The 23345-nt window shown below is 34.3% G+C and overlaps 1 protein-coding gene across 15 annotated transcripts in view; it reads left to right on the top strand.

Annotated features, from left to right (window-relative positions):
* Positions 1-8884, top strand: part of LOC106871638 (beta-alanyl-dopamine/carcinine hydrolase) — a 35042-nt gene extending 26158 nt beyond the window's left edge. For 5 of the 15 annotated variants that reach the window (XM_089366593.1, XM_089366599.1, XM_089366591.1 and 2 more), the window contains 3 exons: positions 46-161; positions 3287-3443; positions 7483-8884. In XM_089366593.1, the coding sequence (XP_089222719.1) occupies positions 7506-8705 (1200 nt within the window). In that variant the 5' untranslated portion in view covers positions 46-161; positions 3287-3443; positions 7483-7505 and the 3' untranslated portion in view covers positions 8706-8884. Of the gene's footprint in view, positions 1-45; positions 162-3286; positions 3444-3494; positions 3781-7482 lie in introns of all 15 variants that reach the window. The other 10 variants (XM_089366601.1, XM_089366602.1, XM_089366598.1 and 7 more) reach the window with 4 other exon arrangements.
* The last annotated feature ends 14461 nt before the right edge of the window (positions 8885-23345 follow it).

Raw genomic sequence — 23345 nt, 5'->3', positions numbered from 1 at the left:
TTTTATGATTTTAGACCAGTGGTTCTCAAACACTTTTTTCTGCAGATCCTTTAGTATGTGTACTTCAAAGAATAGGCAGTTGCAAGTTTTCAGAAATTATGTTCATTTTAAGAAATACATACATTCTAAAAAAAGAAAAGAAATAAAGAAAATCTAATGGGGTAATATTGCTTAATTTTTGTACTAATTTCTTATACATTTCTGGTTTAAAGACAGACAGCTGGATTCTCTTATCTGCCCTAACTTTCAATGTATTATGATGATAAGATTTTTCTTTTATGGAGTTAATGTAGTATATCCTGCTTCACATAAATACATTGCTGAAAAGGGGAATAGTGCTTTAGTATCCTTTTTCTAGCAGTTGTGAATTTTCTTTCATCATCATCATCATAAGCTATTAGGATTCCTAGCCAATTATGGGCATTCTTTCAATGCACATTACCCTGTTAGTTTCTTTTCCCTTGATTTCATGTTATATTCGCTTCCTTTTCTGCTGATTTCCACTAGGGAAGCAAGGAAGGAAGCCAGGACATCCTGCCTTCTTTCTCTTCTCTCAGTTCCAATCTAAGGAACATCCCTTTGTCTTCTTAAGTTAAAACCTATGCATTTCCCCTTATGTCTTATCGACAGTTCCTATTCAGCTATGCCTCAAGGGTCTTTTTTGCTCACAGTTCTGGATATCTAATGCTTAGGATATTCTTGAGGCTTATTTGTGAATGTTTCAATTATTTGTGAATATTTGGGGCTTTTCAAGGATATACATGTTCATTCGCCATAACTTGGGGCCATAGAGTAAGACAGACTTGATATTGTTAAAGAAAATTTGATGCTACTTTGGCATGTAATCTACAACTTCAAGGGCGATTACTTTAGGTTAGTTTTTAGTTTTTTTACGTTGCAAAACTCATGGCTGCCAGACTTGTGTGATCTACGGGATTATTTTAATTATTATATTTTTTATTCTTGGTTTCTTATTATTATTTACATAAATGAAACATCGTTTTATTATTATTAAAATAGTAAGAATTGTGAAAAAATTCATTAACAATGCTCTGTATGTACAAAAGAATTTATTGTAAAAAATCTTTAGCCAACATCTTAAAGGTTTTTTAGAAACTGAAAAGTAAACTAAAAAGTAACCTAAAGTAATCACCTTTAAGTTGTAGATCACACACCAAAATAACACCGAAAATTTTCAGCTTAATAGATCCAGATAATATCTTTGCCTTCCAGACTAGCTTTGGAGTAGTAAGAAACTCTCAAGGGAGCTGAACAACAGGTCTTGAGAGAGGAAAGCCCTCTCAGATAAGTGTATTGGGGACAAGCCACATAAAGGTCATGACAACTGGATGCCCTTCTGCTGACACATTTTAGCCACTTGTATGTTGGAGACTTGTGCATTTAAATCACTTGGAGATTTCATCGAGTTGTAACTTCTCTCTGTTGACTCAGCCTTCAAACTTATACTTAAAGAAGAAATGACGTTGGTTGTCATGTTAGCAGTGGAACATCAAAGCTAACACAATGAGTTACTTCCCTTGGCGTTAAAATTCAAAAACAGTGCCTTCATACATATGGTGCCCGTTTTTGTTCCCTTCACCAGATGCAACTGGAACATCTGTCTGTTGTCTTGACTTTAGGGCTTTGGTTCAGCTTTTCTCAGATATTATGAGCTTTTCATTAGACCATAAGCAGATTTGCCCAGAATACCTCTGACTCCAACCTCTATAGTATAGAAAAATTCAGAAAGTAGCACTCTTCTAAAAATGCTGCTTGTAAAGTGGAATCTTAAGTGATGTTGATATTTGTTGCATTTAAATTAGCTGAGTTTTTTACTTGTTAATGAAGCTTCAAACAAAGCTTCATTTTCTAATATGAAGCCTTGATCATTTGGAAATCATTTCCTGAATTATAATGGTTTTCCAAAAGTTAATGTACTTCATTAAAATGTGTTGAAAGATCGTTTGAATTAATATCATCAAATCGTTTGCTAGATGTGTGTTTCTAAATAAAATAGAGAATGTATCAAGGTCGGGGTTTCGCATGCAGGTTTATCCAAAATTCTAATTTCATTTTGATAGTTTGCATCTTATTATTAACCGCACAAATCTGGTAGCTGCTACCCTTTGAGGTTAAAGTCATTCGTTTAGAGGGAAATAGCATCCTTATGCAGTGTGGTTCTCCGCCTAAGTGACATCCTTGTTTGGCTTATATAGGTGGATATCACTTAGAGGGAGATGTACACTGCATAGGGAACAGGTCTGTTTCCCAAGGTATTGACAGATACCATTGAGTGAACATAGAGTGAGATGTGCAGGGAATCTCCAACCAAACTTCACGGTTTTCCCCATCTACCAGTGCAAGAAAACAATTTCTATACAAAGAAAATATATTTATTGAAAAACACAAACTGCACCAGAATATGAACACATAACCAATTTTAATTTTTGTAAATATTTTAATGATGAAAAACACAAACTGCACCAGAATATGAACACATAACCAATTTTGATTTTTGTAAATATTTTAATGAACACATAACTAACATTGTACATATTTTATCTCACTACTTTAGCTCATGAGTTTATATAAATTTACCCGCCTGAAGTGCAATTACCTCCCCTGTCTCGAATAATAAGAATCTCCAATTACCTCCCCGTAAATTTTTCTACATGCTGATTCATTTACAAAGTCATACAAACAGTATAGATAAAAAAGACAAAATTGCAATATTTTCACCAATTTCAATGTCATAATTAACGAAACACGAAATCAGTCGGCTATCATATTTTATCCTTTAAACGTGCATTTTCCTTCTTTTATTCTATATATTTTCACTATACGTGTGTGTGTGTGTAACTGAACAGGAAAATTGAATAATCCGTAATTAAATTAACTTGATATACAGAAAAACAACACATGTCCTTTACCAAAATTATAGAACACACCTTTTATATGTTCAAAACAAGGGTTATTTGGATCTGTTCAGTTTGGCTCACGGATTAAAAATTTTTTTTTTTTTTTTTTTTGCCAGAGACATTCCACCAGTATACGAAGTTTCAAACTGCTTAATTAAAAAAAAAATTATTTTAAAAATCTGTGAACCAAATTGAACAGATCCATATCTCCCAAAATTTTCACATTCATATACAGCCTGTTTCTGCATTTTGTATTTCTTCAACATAGTGTAATGCACCTGTAGATAATTAATTAACTCTATATTATATTAACCAAATAACTGTCTTCATTATTATTACATGTGTGTAACTTATTTGTCTGGCTATAGGTGCAGGCATGATCCTGTGGTCAAGAAGCTCACTGTGTGGTCTTCGGATCAGTCCCACTGAGCAGTACTTAGACAAGTGTTTCCAGCCATAGCCCCAGACTGACCACAGCTTTGCAAATGGATTTGGTAGACAGAGACTGGAAGAAGCCCATTGTTTGTGCGTGTTTGTGTCTTTGCATTTATTCTTTTTATCTTTTATATGTTTCAGTCATTTGACTGTGGCCATGCTGGAGCACCGTCTTAAAAGAATCAGGAAGCCGCTGCATGCCTTGACCTGCGGAGCACAGTGGCTGCTTCAACAGCCCCTGCACATCATTCACAGTCTGATATTTGCACTGCAACCAATGCAGAAGGCTAATTGTATTGTCGCGATGAGGGGGCGAGCACGGAGCTGCACTGGAGCAGCCAAACAAGTGCCGACAGTGAACAGGGGCAATGCCAGTGGCATGGAACTGTGGTGACTGCCAAATGCCGTTTTTCAGTTCAGTGCCTGGGTACGACCTGCAATCGCAGTATATTTGTCCCCCAACACTACTTGACAAACAGAATTGGTTTGTTTACATCCCCTAACCTAATAGTTTGGCAAAAGAGACCAGTAGAGTTAGCACCAGACTTATTCAGCTAAACCTCTCAAGATAGCTACAGTCCGATAACTAAAACAACTAAAAAATAAAAAATTACATATCTGGATTATTTTAAAGTTTATATTTAGAGAAAAATATAGAGATTTCAATTAGAATTGAAATTGAAAATATTTTCTCATCAAATTCATCCTGTAGAAAAATCATTTCAATACCGGATGTGTTAGCTTACTGAAAAACAATGGTGTCTGGTGTTAAAGACTTCCATTTGATGTCTAGTATCCTCCTTAGGAAAGTCTGATGGAATCTTTCTAAAACCTTGACGTGGTGCCATTATGTCATCCAGGTCTCAGAAGAGTACAGGGGACCATTAAAATGCAAGATTCATAGATACTAAGCTTGGCTTTGAAGGCGATACCTCTATCAGACCATACACGATTTTCAAGCCTTCCAAATGCTTTGCTGGCTTTTTTAAGTCTCAGGTTTATTTCAGAATCAATGGATCCATCTCTAGAGAGACTGCTACCAAGGTAGATGAATAAGTCAACCACATCTAATTTTGTACCCTGCATGAAGATGTTAGGTTCCACATAGGGTTGGCCTGGTGGCTGAGAGAACATGATCTTTGTTTTCTTTAAACTGATGATAAGTCCAAATGCAATACAACCTCTAGAGAAGAGACCCAATATAGCCCACATGTACTCCTCGGTGTGAGTAACGAAAACTACATCATCAGCATAAAGGAGCTCTCGAACAAGGGCCCGGAATATCTTCGACTTTGCATTAAAGCGTTTAACATCAAAGACCTTACCTGTGGTTCTGAACTGTATATAGACGCCAATGTCATGGTCTTGGAAAGTGTACAAGATAGTTACAGCAAAATATGTGGAAAAAAGTGTTGGAGCAGCAGTATCACCTTGTTTAACTCCATTATCGATGGAAATTGGTTCCGATAGTGACCCATTGAAGTTAAGATGAGCTTTCATATCACTATGAAGTTGCTTAAACAGGTTGACAAATTGAGGTGGACATCCAAATTTACCGAGAATGGTCCAGAGAATGGTTCTATTAACAGTGTTGAAGGCTTTTGTTAAATCGACAAATATCTGGTAAAGAGCCATGCGATGTTCGATGCATTTCTCCTGGAGTTGACAAGCAGAAAAAGATCAATGTCCATTGTGCCATGACTTGATCTAAAACCACACTGACTCTCCAGGATGACAGAGGGGCATATCCACATTGTTAGCTGATTAAGTAAATGTTTTGCAAAAACCGTACCGACTATTTCAAGCAGGCTTATGCCTCTGTAATTGCCACACTCGGATTTGGATCCTTCTCCTTTGAACAATGAAATTAAAATGGCATCAACCCAGTCCTGGGGAACAGGAGCACCCAACCAGATGTCTGATATTAGATGGTGGATCTCTACAGTAAGCCTATTACCACCATGGAAGAGAGTTTCAACAGGAATACCATCAAGACCTGGTGCCTTCCTAACATACATGCATGCATACATACATATACACACACACACAGAGTGGGCTTTCAGTTTCCATCTATCAAATCCACTCACTAGGTTTTGTTCAACCCAAGGCTATAATAGAAGACACTTGCCCAAGGTGCAACACAGTAGGACTGAATCCGGAACCATGTGGTTTGGAAGCAAGCTTCTTACTACGCAGCCATGCCTGGCTAAAATTTTAAACTTGAAGGCTTGTAACTTTTTATTATTAATTTCTGTTGTAAAAAAAAATGTGATTTTAATCATCAGCATGCAAAACTACATCAGTGTAGAAAAAATTCTAACAGTAGGAAGGGGTTGTTAAAATGACCCCATCTGAGAAACAATGTTTCTTTCAGTATCAACTGAATATCAGTTTCACTTCGAATAGAGATCAGCAAAAAAGATATAGACACAGATATTAGCCATTTGAGTAGGAAGTTCACTTTGCAATTATATGGTTCAAGACTATATTTGTATATATCAATATAAAATCATACACAAGTTGTGCCAAAAGATGACTTAGCTATTCTGTAGATGAAGCTCAATATAAAATAGGTACTATACACAAATAATTACTGGATGTCTTAGCATAGGGGTCAGCTAATGACTGACACTAATAAGAATAAAGAACTTTAAATCATTTTTTTATACAAGTCTAGAACCAATTTTCTCTTTTTATTCATACAAAAGATGAACCCGTGCACTGCCCATCCACTAAACCAGCCAAATGCAAATGTCAAGTAATTGTTTATCTACAAACATGAAGAGGATGTAAAAGGGAATGCAATTTGACAGGGCACAAAGTGGGATTAGATGTTATCTGTTTGATCAATAGGAAAGACAATAAGAATCACTGCAGACAAAGATGACTAAAAACTGAAGAAATTTCAATGTTTTCTACAAGATCTTACAAAAAGGAATTGGATATAACCATTTTTATCTTACCAACCACTGCTGTCAATCTCTCAAGAAAGTACTGATAGGTAAGCCTTCTGGAACTTTAGCTACGTTAGGAATAAAAATTAATGCAGAATATAATGAAAATATTACTTTATTAGGTTACACTGAAATACTAATAAAAGCTAAACGTAAGCCACTGAGTAAAATATGTACAAAACAATTTAGAAACCAAAATTACTAGTAAATCATTGGTAAAGACAGGAGGTTATAGTATAAAAATCATACCATGAAGAACAGAAGTACTCACATGAAAACCATAGCTTCCAAAAGTTATTCAAAGGCCAAACCATAACCTGAATTGTCATTATAACTACCAAAGATCAGGCTCATTTTCAATTTAATTTTTAATCAATCTAAATTTCAGATTTTCCCTCTCTTGATGCTAATTGTTTTTCTTCTTAGTAGGGCTATAACTTCAGTTGACTGAAATTCTTTTGACCCAATACCTAAATATGTTAACCCACAACTCACTATACTTTCTTTATGCAAATACCCCCACCTCTCTCGAAGCTTTTGCTCATGTGTGTGTGTGAGTGTGTATATATACATATAATATATATATATATATGTATATATATATGTATGTATGTATGTATATGCATATATGCGTGTTTGTGTGTATGTGTGTGTGTGTATATATATGTATATATATATATATATATATATATATATATATATATATATATATATGTATGTATGTATGTATATATATATATATATATATATATATATATATATATATATATATATATATATATATATATATATATATATATATATATATATACATATATATATATATATTTGCCTTGGTGGAGAGGATTGCTGCAACTCAGCTCATTCTTATCTGCACAATTGGAATGGCTGAGAGTGGAACTGGACAGTATGTAAAAAAAGGAACATAAAGAACTTTTAATAAATAAATGATGTTTAAAATGTCTTATGTTCCTTCCTCACTTACTAGAATAAGTAGTGGAGAGTAAGGGTTACTTTCTAGTCCTTGAGCTCTTTTAGTGGAGCTCAGTTTTTTGTAAGCATAAGGACTAGATCTCTAGTTTCAGGATGACTTCCTCCCTTGGCAGAAAAAATAAGTAATTAAAAACAGAAATTTAAAAAAACACATAATTTTAATGTTTTATTTTTATTTTCAGCTGATATCTTATTAATCTTTTGAATGATGGAAAATGAATTTTGTGGTACAGAAAACGTTTCAGTCTTTGAAGGCTTGGAAAAGCTGCGAAGCAACCAAGTTCCATTACTTTTTTCTGCTGGAACTCATTATGATGTTAGTTATACAATTGGAGGACAATTTAGTAAACAGATTACCAACTTTTGTGCTCAATTCCCAGAACTGAAGTCTTCCTTACTTCCTTACTACAACTGTTGTGAAGGAAGATCCGTCTATGAGGGTTTCTTGGCATCATGTAATGCAGCATTTCCTCAATATGTTGAAGAAATTAAAGGAATATCTGATGGATCAGGTGTGGCTTTTGAAAATCTTTTCCTTTTAAATTGCTTAAATGAAATGTTAATACTTTCAAAGAAATCTACTAATCTTGATGATACTACAGGCTGTACAACTGTATTTATTAATAAACCTGATTTAAAAATATTGGTGCATAATGAAGACTATAGTCCCAATATGGAAGCATATGTCTATATTGTCTCTTGTAAGATTGATGATAACTTCGTGAAGAAGAATGTTGTTCAAGAAGACCAGGAATATATTACAGCCTATTGTTATCCAGGTTTCCTACCTGGAGGAAATTTTGGTTTCAATAATCATGGAATGATTTTTGCATGTAATGGACTTTATCCAACAGAGACATATCGAGAATGCATTCCAAGACGATTCATTGACAGAAGTCTTTTGAGTGTATCCAGTGTTACACAAGCTGTCAAGATTCTAGAGGACAACAGACATGGTGTGGCTTATGGTATTTGTTGCAATATGGCTTCAGTGAAAGACAAAGATAATATGTGGGCTCTTGAAGTAGGACCCAAACATCAACATTATCTTCATACAATTCCACAACAGAATGATCCAAAGAAAGATTGTCATTATATTCATGTTAATACTTACCGACATTTGAACATTGAAGAATTCCCTGCAGTTACATATGGTAGTTCTGCTCACCGTTACAAACGTGCTACAAGCTTGCCTCCTCCACGTTCTGTTTCTGATGTTTGTAACATCCTTGGTGATACAGATTGTAAGGAATATCCAATTTACCGAACTCCAAGACCCACAGATCGTTCTCAAACTCTAGCAACAGCAGTTTTTAATATTTTGGAAAACAAAGTTGATATCCATTTAAAGAATACCAAGGATGATAAAGGACCATCATTTAGTTTACCCCTGAATTTTATTTGATTATTACAGAGTATTTAATAGGTAATACCATTTATTTACCTCATATAAAAGTAGTTACCTAATGCAGCTAAATCATATTTGCATAAATATAAAATATATCTATAATTAATGAAATATTATAAGAAAAATACTGCTTGCGATTCATATTTTTAATAAAAATGTATTTTTGATATTTCAAACATTTCTTCTTTTTGAATTGTAAAATTTTTGGTGTTTTGTTTTCTTCTGTCCAATCACTTATTTGGCTGAACTACTACTATTGATGGAGGCTTATTAACTCATAAAGTCTCTGGAATACTTCGAAAAATAGCCACAGAAAGTCTTGAAGTATCTGAAGAAATTGAAGAAAATTATACATATCTACCAACATGAGAACCCATCGCTTGTGATAGAAATCAATCATCTGGGTAATTTGCAAACAAAGTTACTGAAACAAGGTAATAGCAATGTCAAACAAGATGCACAAGAAAGAATTCCATGGGACAAGCAATGTAATAGCATCATTTGTTGTTGAACTGAAAGAAATAGTCTTCCCACACCTTATAAAAAGTTAATAGAATTGCAGATGGCTGTGACGAAGCACAGTATATTTCAAAGAACAATGCTTTTGATGCCATCAACACAGCTTTTGTAGTAGTCTACATGGTAAGAACCACTGCACCCAGGTAAGAACTAGTGCTAGCTGGTAAGGACCACTACTACCTGGTAAGGACCACTGCTGCCTGGAAAGTACCAGAGCTACAATTCAATAAATACACTTCTTGATTCACCTTAAGTGACCATCTTGATTCAGTGGAATTTCTAAATCCATTGTATATCACAATGTCTTGATCTTAAAGTATAAGCACCCATTATTCTCTTTCACACCCTGGATCTTCCAGGCCTATGCAATAGAACAAATCTGGCTGTTAAGATTCTCATATACCATATCATTGATATAAAATATTTTTTGAATATGGCAAAAGGGATGTTCTGATTCTGAGAATCCTTATTCCTACTGACAAATGCCATTTTTCAAGAAATTTCAATTCCAGTAAGCCAAAGCTTTACAATATATGTCATTAGTTCCCAAGGTTAAACAGTGAAGATGCTCCATACAGTTAGATGAAACCTGGTTTATTCAAGGAGAATTATATGATTTGAAAGTCTGAACAAGCTTCTGCCAATGTTCTAGGTGGAAAGATTCAGAACATTGTTATCATTAAGCCCTTCAATAAAAATAGTTTGCCTATATTTAGGCAGAAGTAAAAATCTTGATTTTTCAGTTGTATGTCTTTCACACTGAATATTAACATTGAGTTTCAAATAATATGATTCTTTTTCCACAAATTAACCACAGCTAAGTCATTTGTTGCTTGAGCAACACTTGGTATTTTGTGAATCGATGGATGGATTACAAATGGACAGACAGACGGATAGATGATGGGAAATAATAAATTTGGGATTTTCAAATGTACAGAAGGTGTTATTAATGCAAATCAGAAATGATAATGTTAGAAAAGAGTCTGGTATGATGCTTCAGATTATGATTTGTCTGATGAAGTCAGAATATTAAATTAAGGAATCAGCTTGTAGTAACAATAGTGTGAAGTGGCAATACATTGTCATAGAAAAGCTAAATTATTCAGTTAGACGAGATCAAAATCACTAATATCAAGGAATGTGATGAAGGCAAACTTCAATTGTGTGACTGGAAAGTTGATGTAAACGCTTTTGGTAAAAACTGGATATACATTTTAATATCTCTAGTTTAATTTTCATATAGGAAATAGTACCTGCAGGAGTTGTAATCAAGTCAATTAGTTCACCACTTAAGGCTGGGAGAAGGACACTTATCATAAGTTGATTTTGTTAGCTGAAAAGTGTACTTTCAACCACACAAATAAATTTGTAGTAAATTAAAATGTATGTATATTAGAGAAAGCAGAGTTGGTATGTTTTAACGGCTCATTATTCATAAAAGATAACTCATTCGGGATAAAGGGTCAGGCGTTATAGAGTGCAAGGAAAACAACTCTTTCAAGTAGATGACCTGGACTAAATGATGTGATTCTAAGAGTAAAAACTAAATGAATAATCACTAATGTTTTTTGCATTCGATATTTTATATCTACTGTAGCAATGTGACATGAGTGCTTTCATGACACCAGCATAGGACTCTTGCAGGCCAATCCTCTTCACCAATAGAAGTGACCTTAACACTCCTGCTGTGGAGCACAGGTCTGCTTGAGTACAGCAAGGTGCCAGGTATCTCAGTCCTTTGTCATCTTGTCTGAAAGATTCAGTGTCCTGAGGTCATCCAATATGGATTTGGGTACAGGAGAATGCCAACCGTACTACAAACCCAATGATAACCTTGAACATATATGTAAAAGCTCGAATCATCCTAAAAATATTACTGATTCTATCATTAAAAATATTTTTCTTTGTATATGTAGATTATCTACTAATGAAGGGATTTTCAGGAATAATGAAAGGTATTATAATAATACCCTAGCTGAAGCAGGATACAAAGATAAAATATTCTGTATCCCTAAAAATGAAATCAAAGAATATATGAATAAGGTTTATGTTTTGAATCAAATAGTTAATACAAAAATTGAATGTAAAACAAAAAACCTTGAGAAAAATAATGTGATTTCCACTGACCATGCCAAAAATCACGTTAATAAGAATAGCTGCATAGAGGATAATGATGTAATTTTAAGTAAACCCCATAATAAACATAGTAATATATCTTTGCGGAAAACATATAATAGACATAAAAATAGAACTATTGACAAAAAGAGTATCCACTTCCCTAAAAGAAAAGCTAAATCTAGACATATATCATGGTATAAAGCAGATAATCACAAACATACTGGCAAAATTTTTCGCTGCATTAGATAAGAACATTTCTACCATCTAGCAAGTACAGCTAGAATTTTTAATCAGCACAGGATTAGTTTTGCCTTTTCGACAAGTAGAGACTTAACACAAATTATTGCAGCACACAAGATAAGGAGGATTAGAGAATTTGCTAATAGGAACCTAATAAACACAGGTAATAAAACTAATATAGATAGTAATAATAACTATGCCGTAATTTGAAAGACTCTCGGGAGATAATGTCTGGTTAACAATAGGAATGTAAGGGAAATAACTGGACCCAAGCTACACGTTTGAATTAATTGAACTAAGTGGATAATATAACACATCCAACTTAACATAGAGCAAAACTAATACTACTCATAGGGTATTAAGTAATAGTATAGATGAAGTACCTAATATTTCTGCCAGTAACAAGGGTTAATATAAATAAGTAACATTGAAACTGTGGGAACAAATTATCTCTGCTTGAAGAATAATGCCTCAGAAAAAACATAGTTTATGGATGTACAGTAACAGCTGATGGTATTTCCAATTATTATATAGGATCATGTTCAACAGACCTTAAGAAAAGATTGCAAAACCACCTTTCTTTATTCAAAGATAGAGATAAAATGAATTGTACAAGTTTGAGTGGGTTCACCTGGTTTTTAAAGGATAAGAACACTAAATATGATATTAAAAGGGCAATAATTAGTAGAGTTTAACCATATACTATTGGAAAATCAAAGTGTAATTTTATGCTTGGAAGAAATATACTATATCTTTATCTCTAATTAGAGGCTATTAAATCATAAAAACGAATTAGCTCTGTGATACATGCATTTTTTTAAAGAAAGTATTTAAGTACTTCCCAAGTAAGGATTTTTAATAGGATATCACAGAGGTAAAAGTATGCATAAGATAACCTAGTCTAAAACTATATATTTACTCTTGTTAATTTTTAACAATATTACAATATACCTCACTACTCTTTATTTTTTTATTTTCTCATTATTTCCTCTTTCTTTTGATTCCTTTTAATCTTGCCAAAATACCACCTGAATTTACCTGGAATTTTAACTAAGGACCTATACCTTCATGGAAGTACTGACCAACATCCAAATCCTCTCCCACCTGTATTCTACCTTACTCTTTATTCTTCCATTTACTCCATTATTCTTCTATTTTATTCTTTATAACCTGTGAATATATTTTATTCCTTGTAAACTGTAAATTTTCCCTGTCTAAAATATTCATACCTTGTCCCTGATGACAGAATACCCAGTAAATGGACATGCTAACCTACCCTTTGGATTATCCCAGAAATGGCTGTAAGACTTCAAATTCACCTTACCCTAATTAATTTATTCTAAATGACTTGAGATACTTGTTCTGCCTTGGTTTTGCTTTTTCCTCTAATATAATATATACCTGCTATAACAGAACCCTAATATGGATCCCTAGATCCAGCCTCAGATGTGAAATTAGAACCTAACGGATGACTAACTATAGCACTTAATCAGTATACCTATTTGTTTAGATCACAAGTGAACTAACTTTCTCATCATATATACCTATATATATATATATATATATATATATATATATATATATATATATATATATATATATATACATACATACATTTATATATATATATATACACACATGTATATATATATGAGTAAGTGCTATAGTTAGTCATCTGTCAGGTTCCAATTTGTTGGATGCACACATGCTTACATGCACACATACATACATACATACATACATACAGACAGACAGACAGATAGGCAGACAGACAGACAGGCAAGCAGGCAGACAGGCAGGCAGGCAGGCAGGCAGACAGACAGACAGGCAGGCAGACAGACAGACAGACAGACAGACAGACAGAAGGATTACAAATTTATATTCATACCAATGATAATTGGTGCACTTGAACTAAGTCCAGATAAGCTTGGATTTTCAAAAAAATGAAAACAACCAACTGACTCACACATTACAAATACAATCTGTAAGTGGAACAATAAACATTTGCAAGACCTATCTCAAGTTTAAAATGTGACATTGTTTTTGCTAATTACATTCCAATAATGGAACTTTGTGTTTTTGTTAGAAACCACTTCCGTCCTCAAAGGAAGAGTTTAAATAATTAAAAACAGAAAAAAAAACATGTGCATACATGCATACACACACACACGTATTTGTACTTACACTGAATCCTTTGTCAGTCCTGTTAACAAAATGCCAAGGCTACATGCTAGGATATATAGAAAAGAATAAACTTAATGTCACCCACACATTTTTTGCTGATGACCTAAAGTTATATTCTGGTAATATGATCAACATCAAGAAATAATTAGAACTAGTTATAACATTCTCATGAGATATAGGAATGAAGTTTGGAAACAGTAACGCCACCATAACTTATGTGGAAACTATGAGTGTGCTTTCAAGGGAGATAATCAGAGAAAGACTTGAAAGTGAATGTAAGATTGTAATACTTCATGTAAAGTAAAGTAAATATAACAAATAATCCAGAATCCTTGTCCGGTATCAGATCAATCCCAAAATCTAATCAGTTTGTGCCAGTCACGAGGCCACACACCCCTGAAAATTTCATCCAAATCCAACCAGCAGTTCTTGAGATATCTTGTCAACAGACAAAGAAGCAAACAAACACAACTGAAAACAATACCTTCGCCTTTGTTGAGGCAGAGGTAATAATAATAATAATAATAATAATAATAATAATAATAATAATAATAATGATAATAATAATAATCCTTTCTACTATAGGCACAAGGCCTGAAATTTTGAGGGAGGGAGCCGGTCAATTAGATCGACCTCAGTACACAACTGGTACTTAATTTATCAACCCTGAAAGGGTGAAAGACCAAGTCAACCTTGGTAGAATTTGAACTCAAAATGTAGTAATGAGCAAAATACACTAAGCATTTTGTCCAACATGCTAATGATTCTGCCAGCTTGCTGCCTTAATAATAATAATAATAATAATAATAATAATAATAATAATAATAATAATAATAATAATAATAATAATAATAATAATAATAATAATAATAATAATAATAATAATAATAATAATATTAATAATAATAATGATAATAATAATAATAACAGATTTGCTTGTCAGTTGTTTGACCTTAAACCAGTTGAGCATGTCCCTTGGTGGCTGACGATATGTGCATCTCTGATCACGAGCAGAAGTAGTGGGGGAGCATCATAGCCATGTGTTGAGAGGAGTTCTTTGGGGTTTGAATAATTCACCTTTGGAAACATGGGTGTTTTGCTCAACATCCTTAAACAAACCTTATTCAGGGACCTTTTGAGCGGGATGGGCTACTCGACCTGAAAAAAATTCTGCAAGGTCATGCGCTGTTTATCTTGATATGAGATCACCATGTCACGCACATATGGTTGTGATGCATGTGCCTGGTGTACCCTTATCAGATGGGTAGTCATGATGGGTATATTGGGCTTTGTATATTTTACCCCAGTGTCACTTTGATGGCATGCACTGCTCTCTCACTCAATAATAATAATAATAATAATAATGATAATAAAAAGAAATGGAGAAACTTTCAAAATACAAAGACCTGGAAATAGAGGTAACTCGAATGTGGAATCTAAAAACAGAAACAATTCCTATCATAGTGGGTGCATTAGGTATGATAAAAAGATATTCAGACAAATACATAACAAAAACACCAGGACTTACAAGTATATATAACATACAGAAAATTGCACTACTGGGCACTGCACACATCCTATGTAAAACACTTTCAATACAGTAACCATAAGAGCATCACAGCAAACCACAGCACATACCCAAGGCACACAGAGCTGCGCTCGGTAGTGAAGTGAAAGCACGCTATAAAAATAAAACTACTGAATAATAATAATAATAATAATAATAATAATAATAATAATAATAATAATAATGATTGTTGTTGTTGTTATTGTTGATTTAACTCAGGCTCATTCTTATTTCTGGTAGAATTTATGCGGGGAGCAGGTTTCTACCTGTAACGTTAAGTATTCACAAGCTTTCAATAGTCTTTCAAGTGTTTAGAACCCTCCTGATAATCTTTCCTATCCCTAAGAGCCAAACTTTCTGTAGAAGCTCTACAATATTCTATTCCAATCTCCTTTAAACATTTATTCTTTTACTTGTTTTGGTCATTTCACTGCAGCCATGCTGGAGCATTGTCTTGAGATTTGTTTATTATCATTATTATTATGTATTTTTTTCTTCTTTCTTCAAATTTTCTTCCATTTCACGCCGAGTGTTTTCCGTACACCTAGGGCAGAGAAACTCGTATGCATTCCCAGTTTACACACGCAAATTCACAGGTAAAATATGTATGCAAAAAAATTAATAAACAAATAAATTCATGAATGGATGTTATTTTCACAGCAATGTCTGGCCTGTTTTCATTTATTTGCCTGTTTGTATGTTTCCCATAGGATGGTAGCATTCTCTCTCTCAGTGACTGGCTCTGAATATGTTCATATCAGTTCTTAGGCTATTGGATATCAATGTGACAGCATATGTTTCAGTGCAAGTATTAGCCAGCTTGATCATACTGGTTTTATATTCTGTTGGTGCAAGAACTGAGCAGCTGGTAACAATGTGGTCAATACTCTCAAGTTTGTCATTGCAGAGTCTACACTTTGTGTTTACAGCTTTGTGCATGACATTAGCTTGAAAGTTCTGAGTCAGGAGACTCTGACCTTGTGTCGCTAGGATAAATCCTTCTGTTTTGGTTTTCAAACCAGTGTTCTGCAGCCAATGACAGGTTCTTCTCATATCTACATCAGCTTCCCTAGCTCATTTGGGGTACACAATGGTTTTTCTTGCCACAATATCAACATTTTCTTCAAGCATTTCTGTTTGGCTTTTGTTATACACTCCATATGCATTAGTAGGTAGTGTATCCTCATCATCATCATCATAATCAGGGAGGTTAAGCTCTTGTCTGTATCTAAAAGCCTCCTTTGAGATTGGATGCAATTTCTCACCCTGTTGATGTTGTCTTACCAGCTGTATCATCCAGTTAAGGTTACTTTGGATATACATTTGGAGTCCTATCATAGTCATTTTATAGGATGTTTCAAGTTGGAGTAGGCTTCTACAGTCATTTCATTGGATATAGAGCCTATGGACACCTGATTTTGTGTGATGCATCCTGTTTAATGTCAGTAGTTTACTGATTTTCAAGTCCATACTTTGGGAGTTCACTCAAATTTGAATTGATGACATTAAGCCTATACTGGACAACTAGTACTGCCAGAGAGTTTATAGCTGCAATTCTATCCTGGCAGTTCAGCTCAGTATTCAGGACCATTCTGACACATTTATAATAGTCTTTCCTGATCTTCTCTTTCATTGACCAGTATTGAATCCCTTTCCTTTACCCCTAGATACTAATAAAATCCTTCTGATTCAGATCCTTGATAGTTGTATCATTATCAAGTTGGGTCAAGGTATTAGTTGTCAATTTATTACATTTGAATGTAGATTTTGCTCATTTATTTAGTCCAAACTCCATATTGATGTTATCACTGAATTTTTTTCAGTTACCAGTAATCCTTTCAGATCCTTACATATTTGCATATAATTTCTGATCAGTCATGCAGAACAAGTATGAGATGATCATATCAAGTATTTTGTGCCCATAACTTGTTTTATTCAACTTGTGGGACAAGAGAATGAGGGAAAGACAGAAGAGGGGAGAGTGAATTACTCTGCAAGATTCCATGATCTATTTTGATTTTCTCTGATGCATTCAAGCAGTCTTGTGGTTGAGAAAAAATTTTGCATTCCATAGTTTCCATTACTATGTTGCAGAAAATCTTTTATACATTTAGACCCTTTACGATCCAGCTATGTGGGACACTATCAAACACCTTACGGATAGTCAATCCATGCTGTGCCAAGATTTCATTTTTTTTGATGAGCAATTTTCAAGTATCATATGATTTATTAATAGCTGGTGTTTGCAACTATATGAGTTTCCTTTGCACCCATTTTCTTCAAGAGAAAGGATGTTTTGATCGAGAAATTGGTACATCCTTTCAGTGAGGATGATGTAACTATTTTATACATAGTAGTCAAACAAATATTCAGCTTGTAGTTTTTTTGGTTGTTTATGTCACTTATTTTAGGGAGAAGGTATGTTACTCTTAATGGGAGCCAGTTTAGTCATTTGGGTGTTTCTGATGATATCAGAGAAACATCCATTAACTTGTAATGTGATGATGAGAGGCCAGAAGTTTGGGATTTTATCATGTACAGGAAACTGCCATTTATGAGTTTTAGATAGAGCTTGAGTTAGTTCCTGCATTGTAATATCCTCCCATTCTTGTTCTTCAATCTCAGTCATTCTTTCTTCTTCTTCTCTCCCTACCCATTCAGCTTCTTTGTTAAATTCCTTTCTATCACTCCATATGCTTTTCCAAAATGTCAGTACTTCTTTCATATCAGTTGGGTCTTTTATTTCAAATGACTATTTCCCTAACTCTCTGCAGAATTCCTTAGCATCAGTTTTAAATATCTTATTTTATCTGTAAAATTTGTTTCTCTCTTCATATTTGCATAAGTTTGGGCCTTAACCTGAACTTTTTGCCTAACCATCTCCTTTCATCTCAGAACTTTAATCTTTCTAGTCATTCTCATTTTTACATTATTTCCTTTGGAGAGTTCACCTAAAAACAATAATTCCCATTGGAAGTTCTCAATTTCCTTATTTATGTGCTTTTTCCACCATGGCTGTTTGCATGCATTTTTGGAAGCCATTTTGTTTTCTTCTTTATTTTGACATTTATTTTCTTTGTAGCAGCAACAGATGTTGATTATATAAGATAGTTTGATGAAGTTAGATTTGTCTCAGTTTCAAAGAGAAGCTGCTTCTTTGACTGTACAGTGAATTGATTTGGTGTTCTGAAACTTTGGTAATTGACCTCTCTCATTCATTTCTAAACACTTAGAAATGCCTAACTCTCTGTAGATATCATCTTTTTCCTTGAGTATTTCCTCTCAATTGGCTTCAACAAATGTGCTAGCCATTGCAGTGTCAGGTTCATTCCTACTTTCTGTTACCTCAGTTCCAGCTTGGCCATCTACTACTTCAGGCTCCAAGTTGCCTACATCAATATCATGTTCATGGGTGTTTCAATCAATAGGTTGAGTAATTTTTTCCTGTTCATTATTCCCAGTGTCTGTATCATGTGCTTCAGCCAGATTTTCTGGGATGATAGTGACATTATTTTTGTTTGTCTCTAATTCTGTTGGTGTTAGATGGTTATTACGCATGATGTCAATGCGTACATTGGCTAATTTGTTTGTTTGTATCTCCAGATTTTGAGACACAACTTAGTTTTATTACCTCCTGGTTGGTTCAGTGCTGTGTAGAATGCTGTCATGACTTGTTCATACTCTTCTCTCACCTATCTATCTTAGTGGTCCTTTTGACATTTGTTTTATTTGGTGTTTGTCTTAAGGTGTCAGAGTTGATTTCTCAGTTCTAATTTCCCTCAAGATCATTTTCAGAGGAGTTTGTTCCAACTGTCAACTTTTCAACCTCAGGCTGGTTCCTCCCTGAGGGAAACCTCCCTTGATGACCTACATAATGGATGATACAGTATAATTTGTTTCTAGTCTGCACTTTTTTTATGTGTCAAAATTTGAAATCCTTATTATCATTATTATTAGGAGTTCAAATTCTGCCGAAGTCGACTTTGTCTTTCATCCTTTCGGCGTCGATAAAACAAGTACCAGTTGAACACTGGGGTCGATGTAATCGACTCATCCCCATCTCTCCCAAGCTGCCCTTATGGCAAAAAATTTGAAATAATAATAATAATAATAATAATTATTATTATTATTATTAAGGCACTAGCTGACAGAATCGCTAGCATGCCAGACAAAATACTTAGAGGCATTTCTTCCGACTTCACACACTGAGTTCAAATGTCGCCAAGTCGACTTTGCCTTTCTTTTGGGGGTAATAAAATATGTACCAGTCCAACACTGAGGTCGATGTAATTGACTACCTCCACTTCCCCAAAACTTCAGGCCTTGTGCATATCGTAGAAAGGATTATTATTAAGGTGATGAACTGGCAGAATCATAAGTGCGTCGGACAAAAAGCTTAGCAGCATTTCTTCTCGTTTTAAGTTCTGAGTTCAGATTTCACCGAGGAAGAATTTGCCTTTCATCCTTTTACGGTTGATAAAATAAGCAGCAGTGGAACACTGGAGCCGATGTAATCAACTACTCTCTTCTACCAAATTTTCATGCGTCGTACCTATATAAGAAAGAATTATCATTAGAAGGTAGTGGGTTTGTAATTTGTTAGTTATGTCGTTAACGTTTTGAGTTCAGCTCGTGCTGAGGTAGATTTTGCTTTCCATCACCTGAGATTGACAAAATAACCGTTTTTATTTATTCCTTTGTATCTTAATTTCTATTTTGTTATAATTTCCTGTTCTTGTCTCTCTCTAAATATTACTCATTTCATCATTGTTATTTATATGACAAAAGCAGTCAACTATCGGAATTGAGAGAGAACCCAACTAAATGGTTTGCCGTATTAATTACGTCCCTTTATGTTCTGTGTTCAAACTCGCTAGAGTCGATTTTTCTTTTAAACATTCCGTCATCCATAAAATATTACAAGTCAAATTCTGAAGTTGATATCGACAATAGCCTGCTACAAAATTTGTAGCTTTGTATCTGCACTATAAACTGTTATTCTTATTTGAGAGGTACAACAGAATTAGTCGAGTGTTTGACAAAATACTTTACACATTATTTGGTTATGTCCCTTTGCCTTCTAAACTTAAAGCTACTAAAACTTACTTTCTTTCGTCATTCCGAGAGCAATAAAATAAGAATTAGTCAACTATTGATATAATCGACTGTATCTGCGCCAACATCTTATTGCCTAAATAAATCGCTATTAAATCCTAGCCTGACATATCAAAGCAAGCTGTCTTCTTCATCAGCAACTATGTTATAATTCCGATGTCTCCCGTTAACATTTCATCATAATCACTCAATTATCACTTACACCTTACCCTAAAATATCACCACATTAGTCATAGTTCAAAGAAATTTATTTTATACTTATTGTATTGTAGTTCTACTGTCCTCAGCATTTTGCAACCGTGGGCGCATTTCGCAAGGAAAGATACAAAAATTTTTTTTTTTAAATTAGAATGGATTTTCTAAAGTCCGTGGTAATGCCGCGAGCGTGTTGGCTTGCTTCAGTAGGTTTCGTTGGACCGTGTTGTGTGTGACCAATCGAAGCACTTAGTGTTAAACTGACGTTTCTTTCTTTCTTCGCTCATGTTTGAGTTTTCTTCAGTTTTGGATTTGCGTTTCTATGTGATTTTGTATTGTATATGTATCATATACATACATTTGTATTTTTGAATGTGCAAGGATTCTTAAATTATGCTTTTAAAAATCCGTTGCACACCGCAGGACTACTGTTATAGCGTTACATATCGTCTGACACTAACACTGATGACAGTAAAAAGAGTTGAATTACTTTCGACTTTCTTTAGACCCTCGTGTTTCGTGGTTAGCTCCTCTTTTTTTTTTTTTCGATCATATATAAAGATAAAATAAATAAAACACAAAACTTTTCAGGAAATTCTTTGACTTTAACTGAGTATATATTTTTAATCAATTAAATTTTTGCGATAATAAACGTTAAATAAAGTATTAAATCTATTAAAATTGTAATTCCAATTGTACAGAAATACAAATTATGAACCAGAATTTTATAGTAATCTCTTTTGACAAAATATATTTATTTATGCATCACAAAATGATTTAATTTATGTGAAAGTTTCTTCACAAAAATAAAAGGTGGAACACTCTTCTAATTCGATAATTTATTAAATTTAATCCAGTTGTATTTCTATCATAATAGTGCAAACTTTTTACAAAGAAATTCGAATTACAATTCCTTCCTTGTCAGATCTTAGCAGACGAAAGTATCTCGATGGACATGCGCAATGCAAATCACATGTTGATTTATCTTTTGCTGGTTATGATAAAGTCTGTTTGATTGGCTGCTTGTAGAACGTACAGATAAAATTCGCCAATCGGATTAAAGTTATTATTGACAGACACTTTCCTATTACTTTAACAAACGATTGCTTAGTAGGAATTTGGTCGCCGCGAAAATTTATCAGCTCACAGTTATTTTAAAGTACTCACTGTTTCCTCTTGTTAGTGTACACCTTTGAGGTGTACCCTGATGTCCCAGCCACAGCCTGGCTGAGCCTAACAAACGAATTCAATGATATCTGCTTAATCTTCCTCTTTCTCCAGCTGACGGCTTCCTGTAATGTCGGTTTGGGGAATCCTTTATTGACGCTGTGTCTAGACTAAAGAGATACGGTTCTTATTATTTCCTCATCCGTAGGCATCGCAAAGAATACATTTTATTTGTGATCAGGAACCATGGGTAACTGTTTTAGTTGCCCCGATGATTCAAATGGGCCCATTGGCGATCTGAGTGGTGGTTCACGAACCCCACAAGATCCCAATGGTACCCTGCCTGATTCCCCCGGGAGCGTATTACCCATTACCAGCCCACCGCTGACCATGGGCAATGTTACACCTTGTACTCCTACAGCCACTCAACCAGATACGCCTGTAGAAGTTTTCGGGGGTTCTCAGATGAAAATATTTGTTGCCTTGTATGACTACGATGCTCGAACAGATGAAGATTTGAGTTTCAAAAAAGGAGAACATTTGGAAATAGTGAACGACACGCAGGGTGACTGGTGGTATGCCAGGTCTCGGACTACTAAGCATGAAGGATATATACCATCAAATTATGTTGCAAAGCTCAAAAGTTTAGAATCAGAGCCGTAAGTAAAGAACCTAAAACATTCTCCTAAACCATCCTATATTTTCTTATTTGTTTCCTCTTTTTAAATTTGTCAAACCCTGAACTATCCCAGCTGTTTGTACATGTCAACGTCAATTGTATTGATATAGATGATGATTCATTTGTTGTTAAAAGCAATATTATGAAAATCGAATTTTTCAGACTTATGTCACAATGTAGAATAGCAGGCGGGCGTGCCGTTGAATCAAGGAATCAGCTATGACTATTATAACATGACCAGTCGTTCTTATCCGATGCTTCAACGATGGCTAAACCGACTAACCCTAATGTCAATATGAATCTCCTAGTGCTGATTCTCGAATGGTTCTTACACTGCAAACTACATAATAGCAGTAGCATTATAAACCCTTACATCACAGGATTAATGTAAAATTCTAAATGCTTGTCCTCATATATTCGAACATTTAATTAGTTATTTATTACTATTACTCATGTATTTGTGTCTATATAATAGTATCTTGATGTTTTATGCAACTATCTTGTGCAATAATAATATACCGGTTTTGTTTGTTCTTCCTAATCTATTAAACAGATCTATACATCTGCATAAGTGAATCTTCTCATCTAAGTCTAAAATATTTAAAACTAAGCATTTTTGGAATCTGCCTGGATCGATCGATCTCTCTCTTTCTCTCTCCCTGTGTGTGTGTGTGTGTAAAGTATGCGTGTGTGTACGGAAAAAATTCTTTAATTTTCTCATTTGCGATGCCGACAATACCGCAGAATGCATTTTATTGTATATCATTAATTAAGCACGAGTATAAATGTTGGCTCATTCGAAGGCTATGCACTGCGAAGTGCATTTTGTGTAGAGCCATCGAAAAAAGTGGGG

The sequence above is a fragment of the Octopus bimaculoides genome, chromosome 19 (assembly GCF_046866305.1).
Source record: "Octopus bimaculoides isolate indiv1 chromosome 19, ASM4686630v1, whole genome shotgun sequence".
Lineage (NCBI taxonomy): Eukaryota > Metazoa > Mollusca > Cephalopoda > Octopoda > Octopodidae > Octopus > Octopus bimaculoides.
This window is presented reverse-complemented; position numbering and strand designations above follow the sequence as displayed.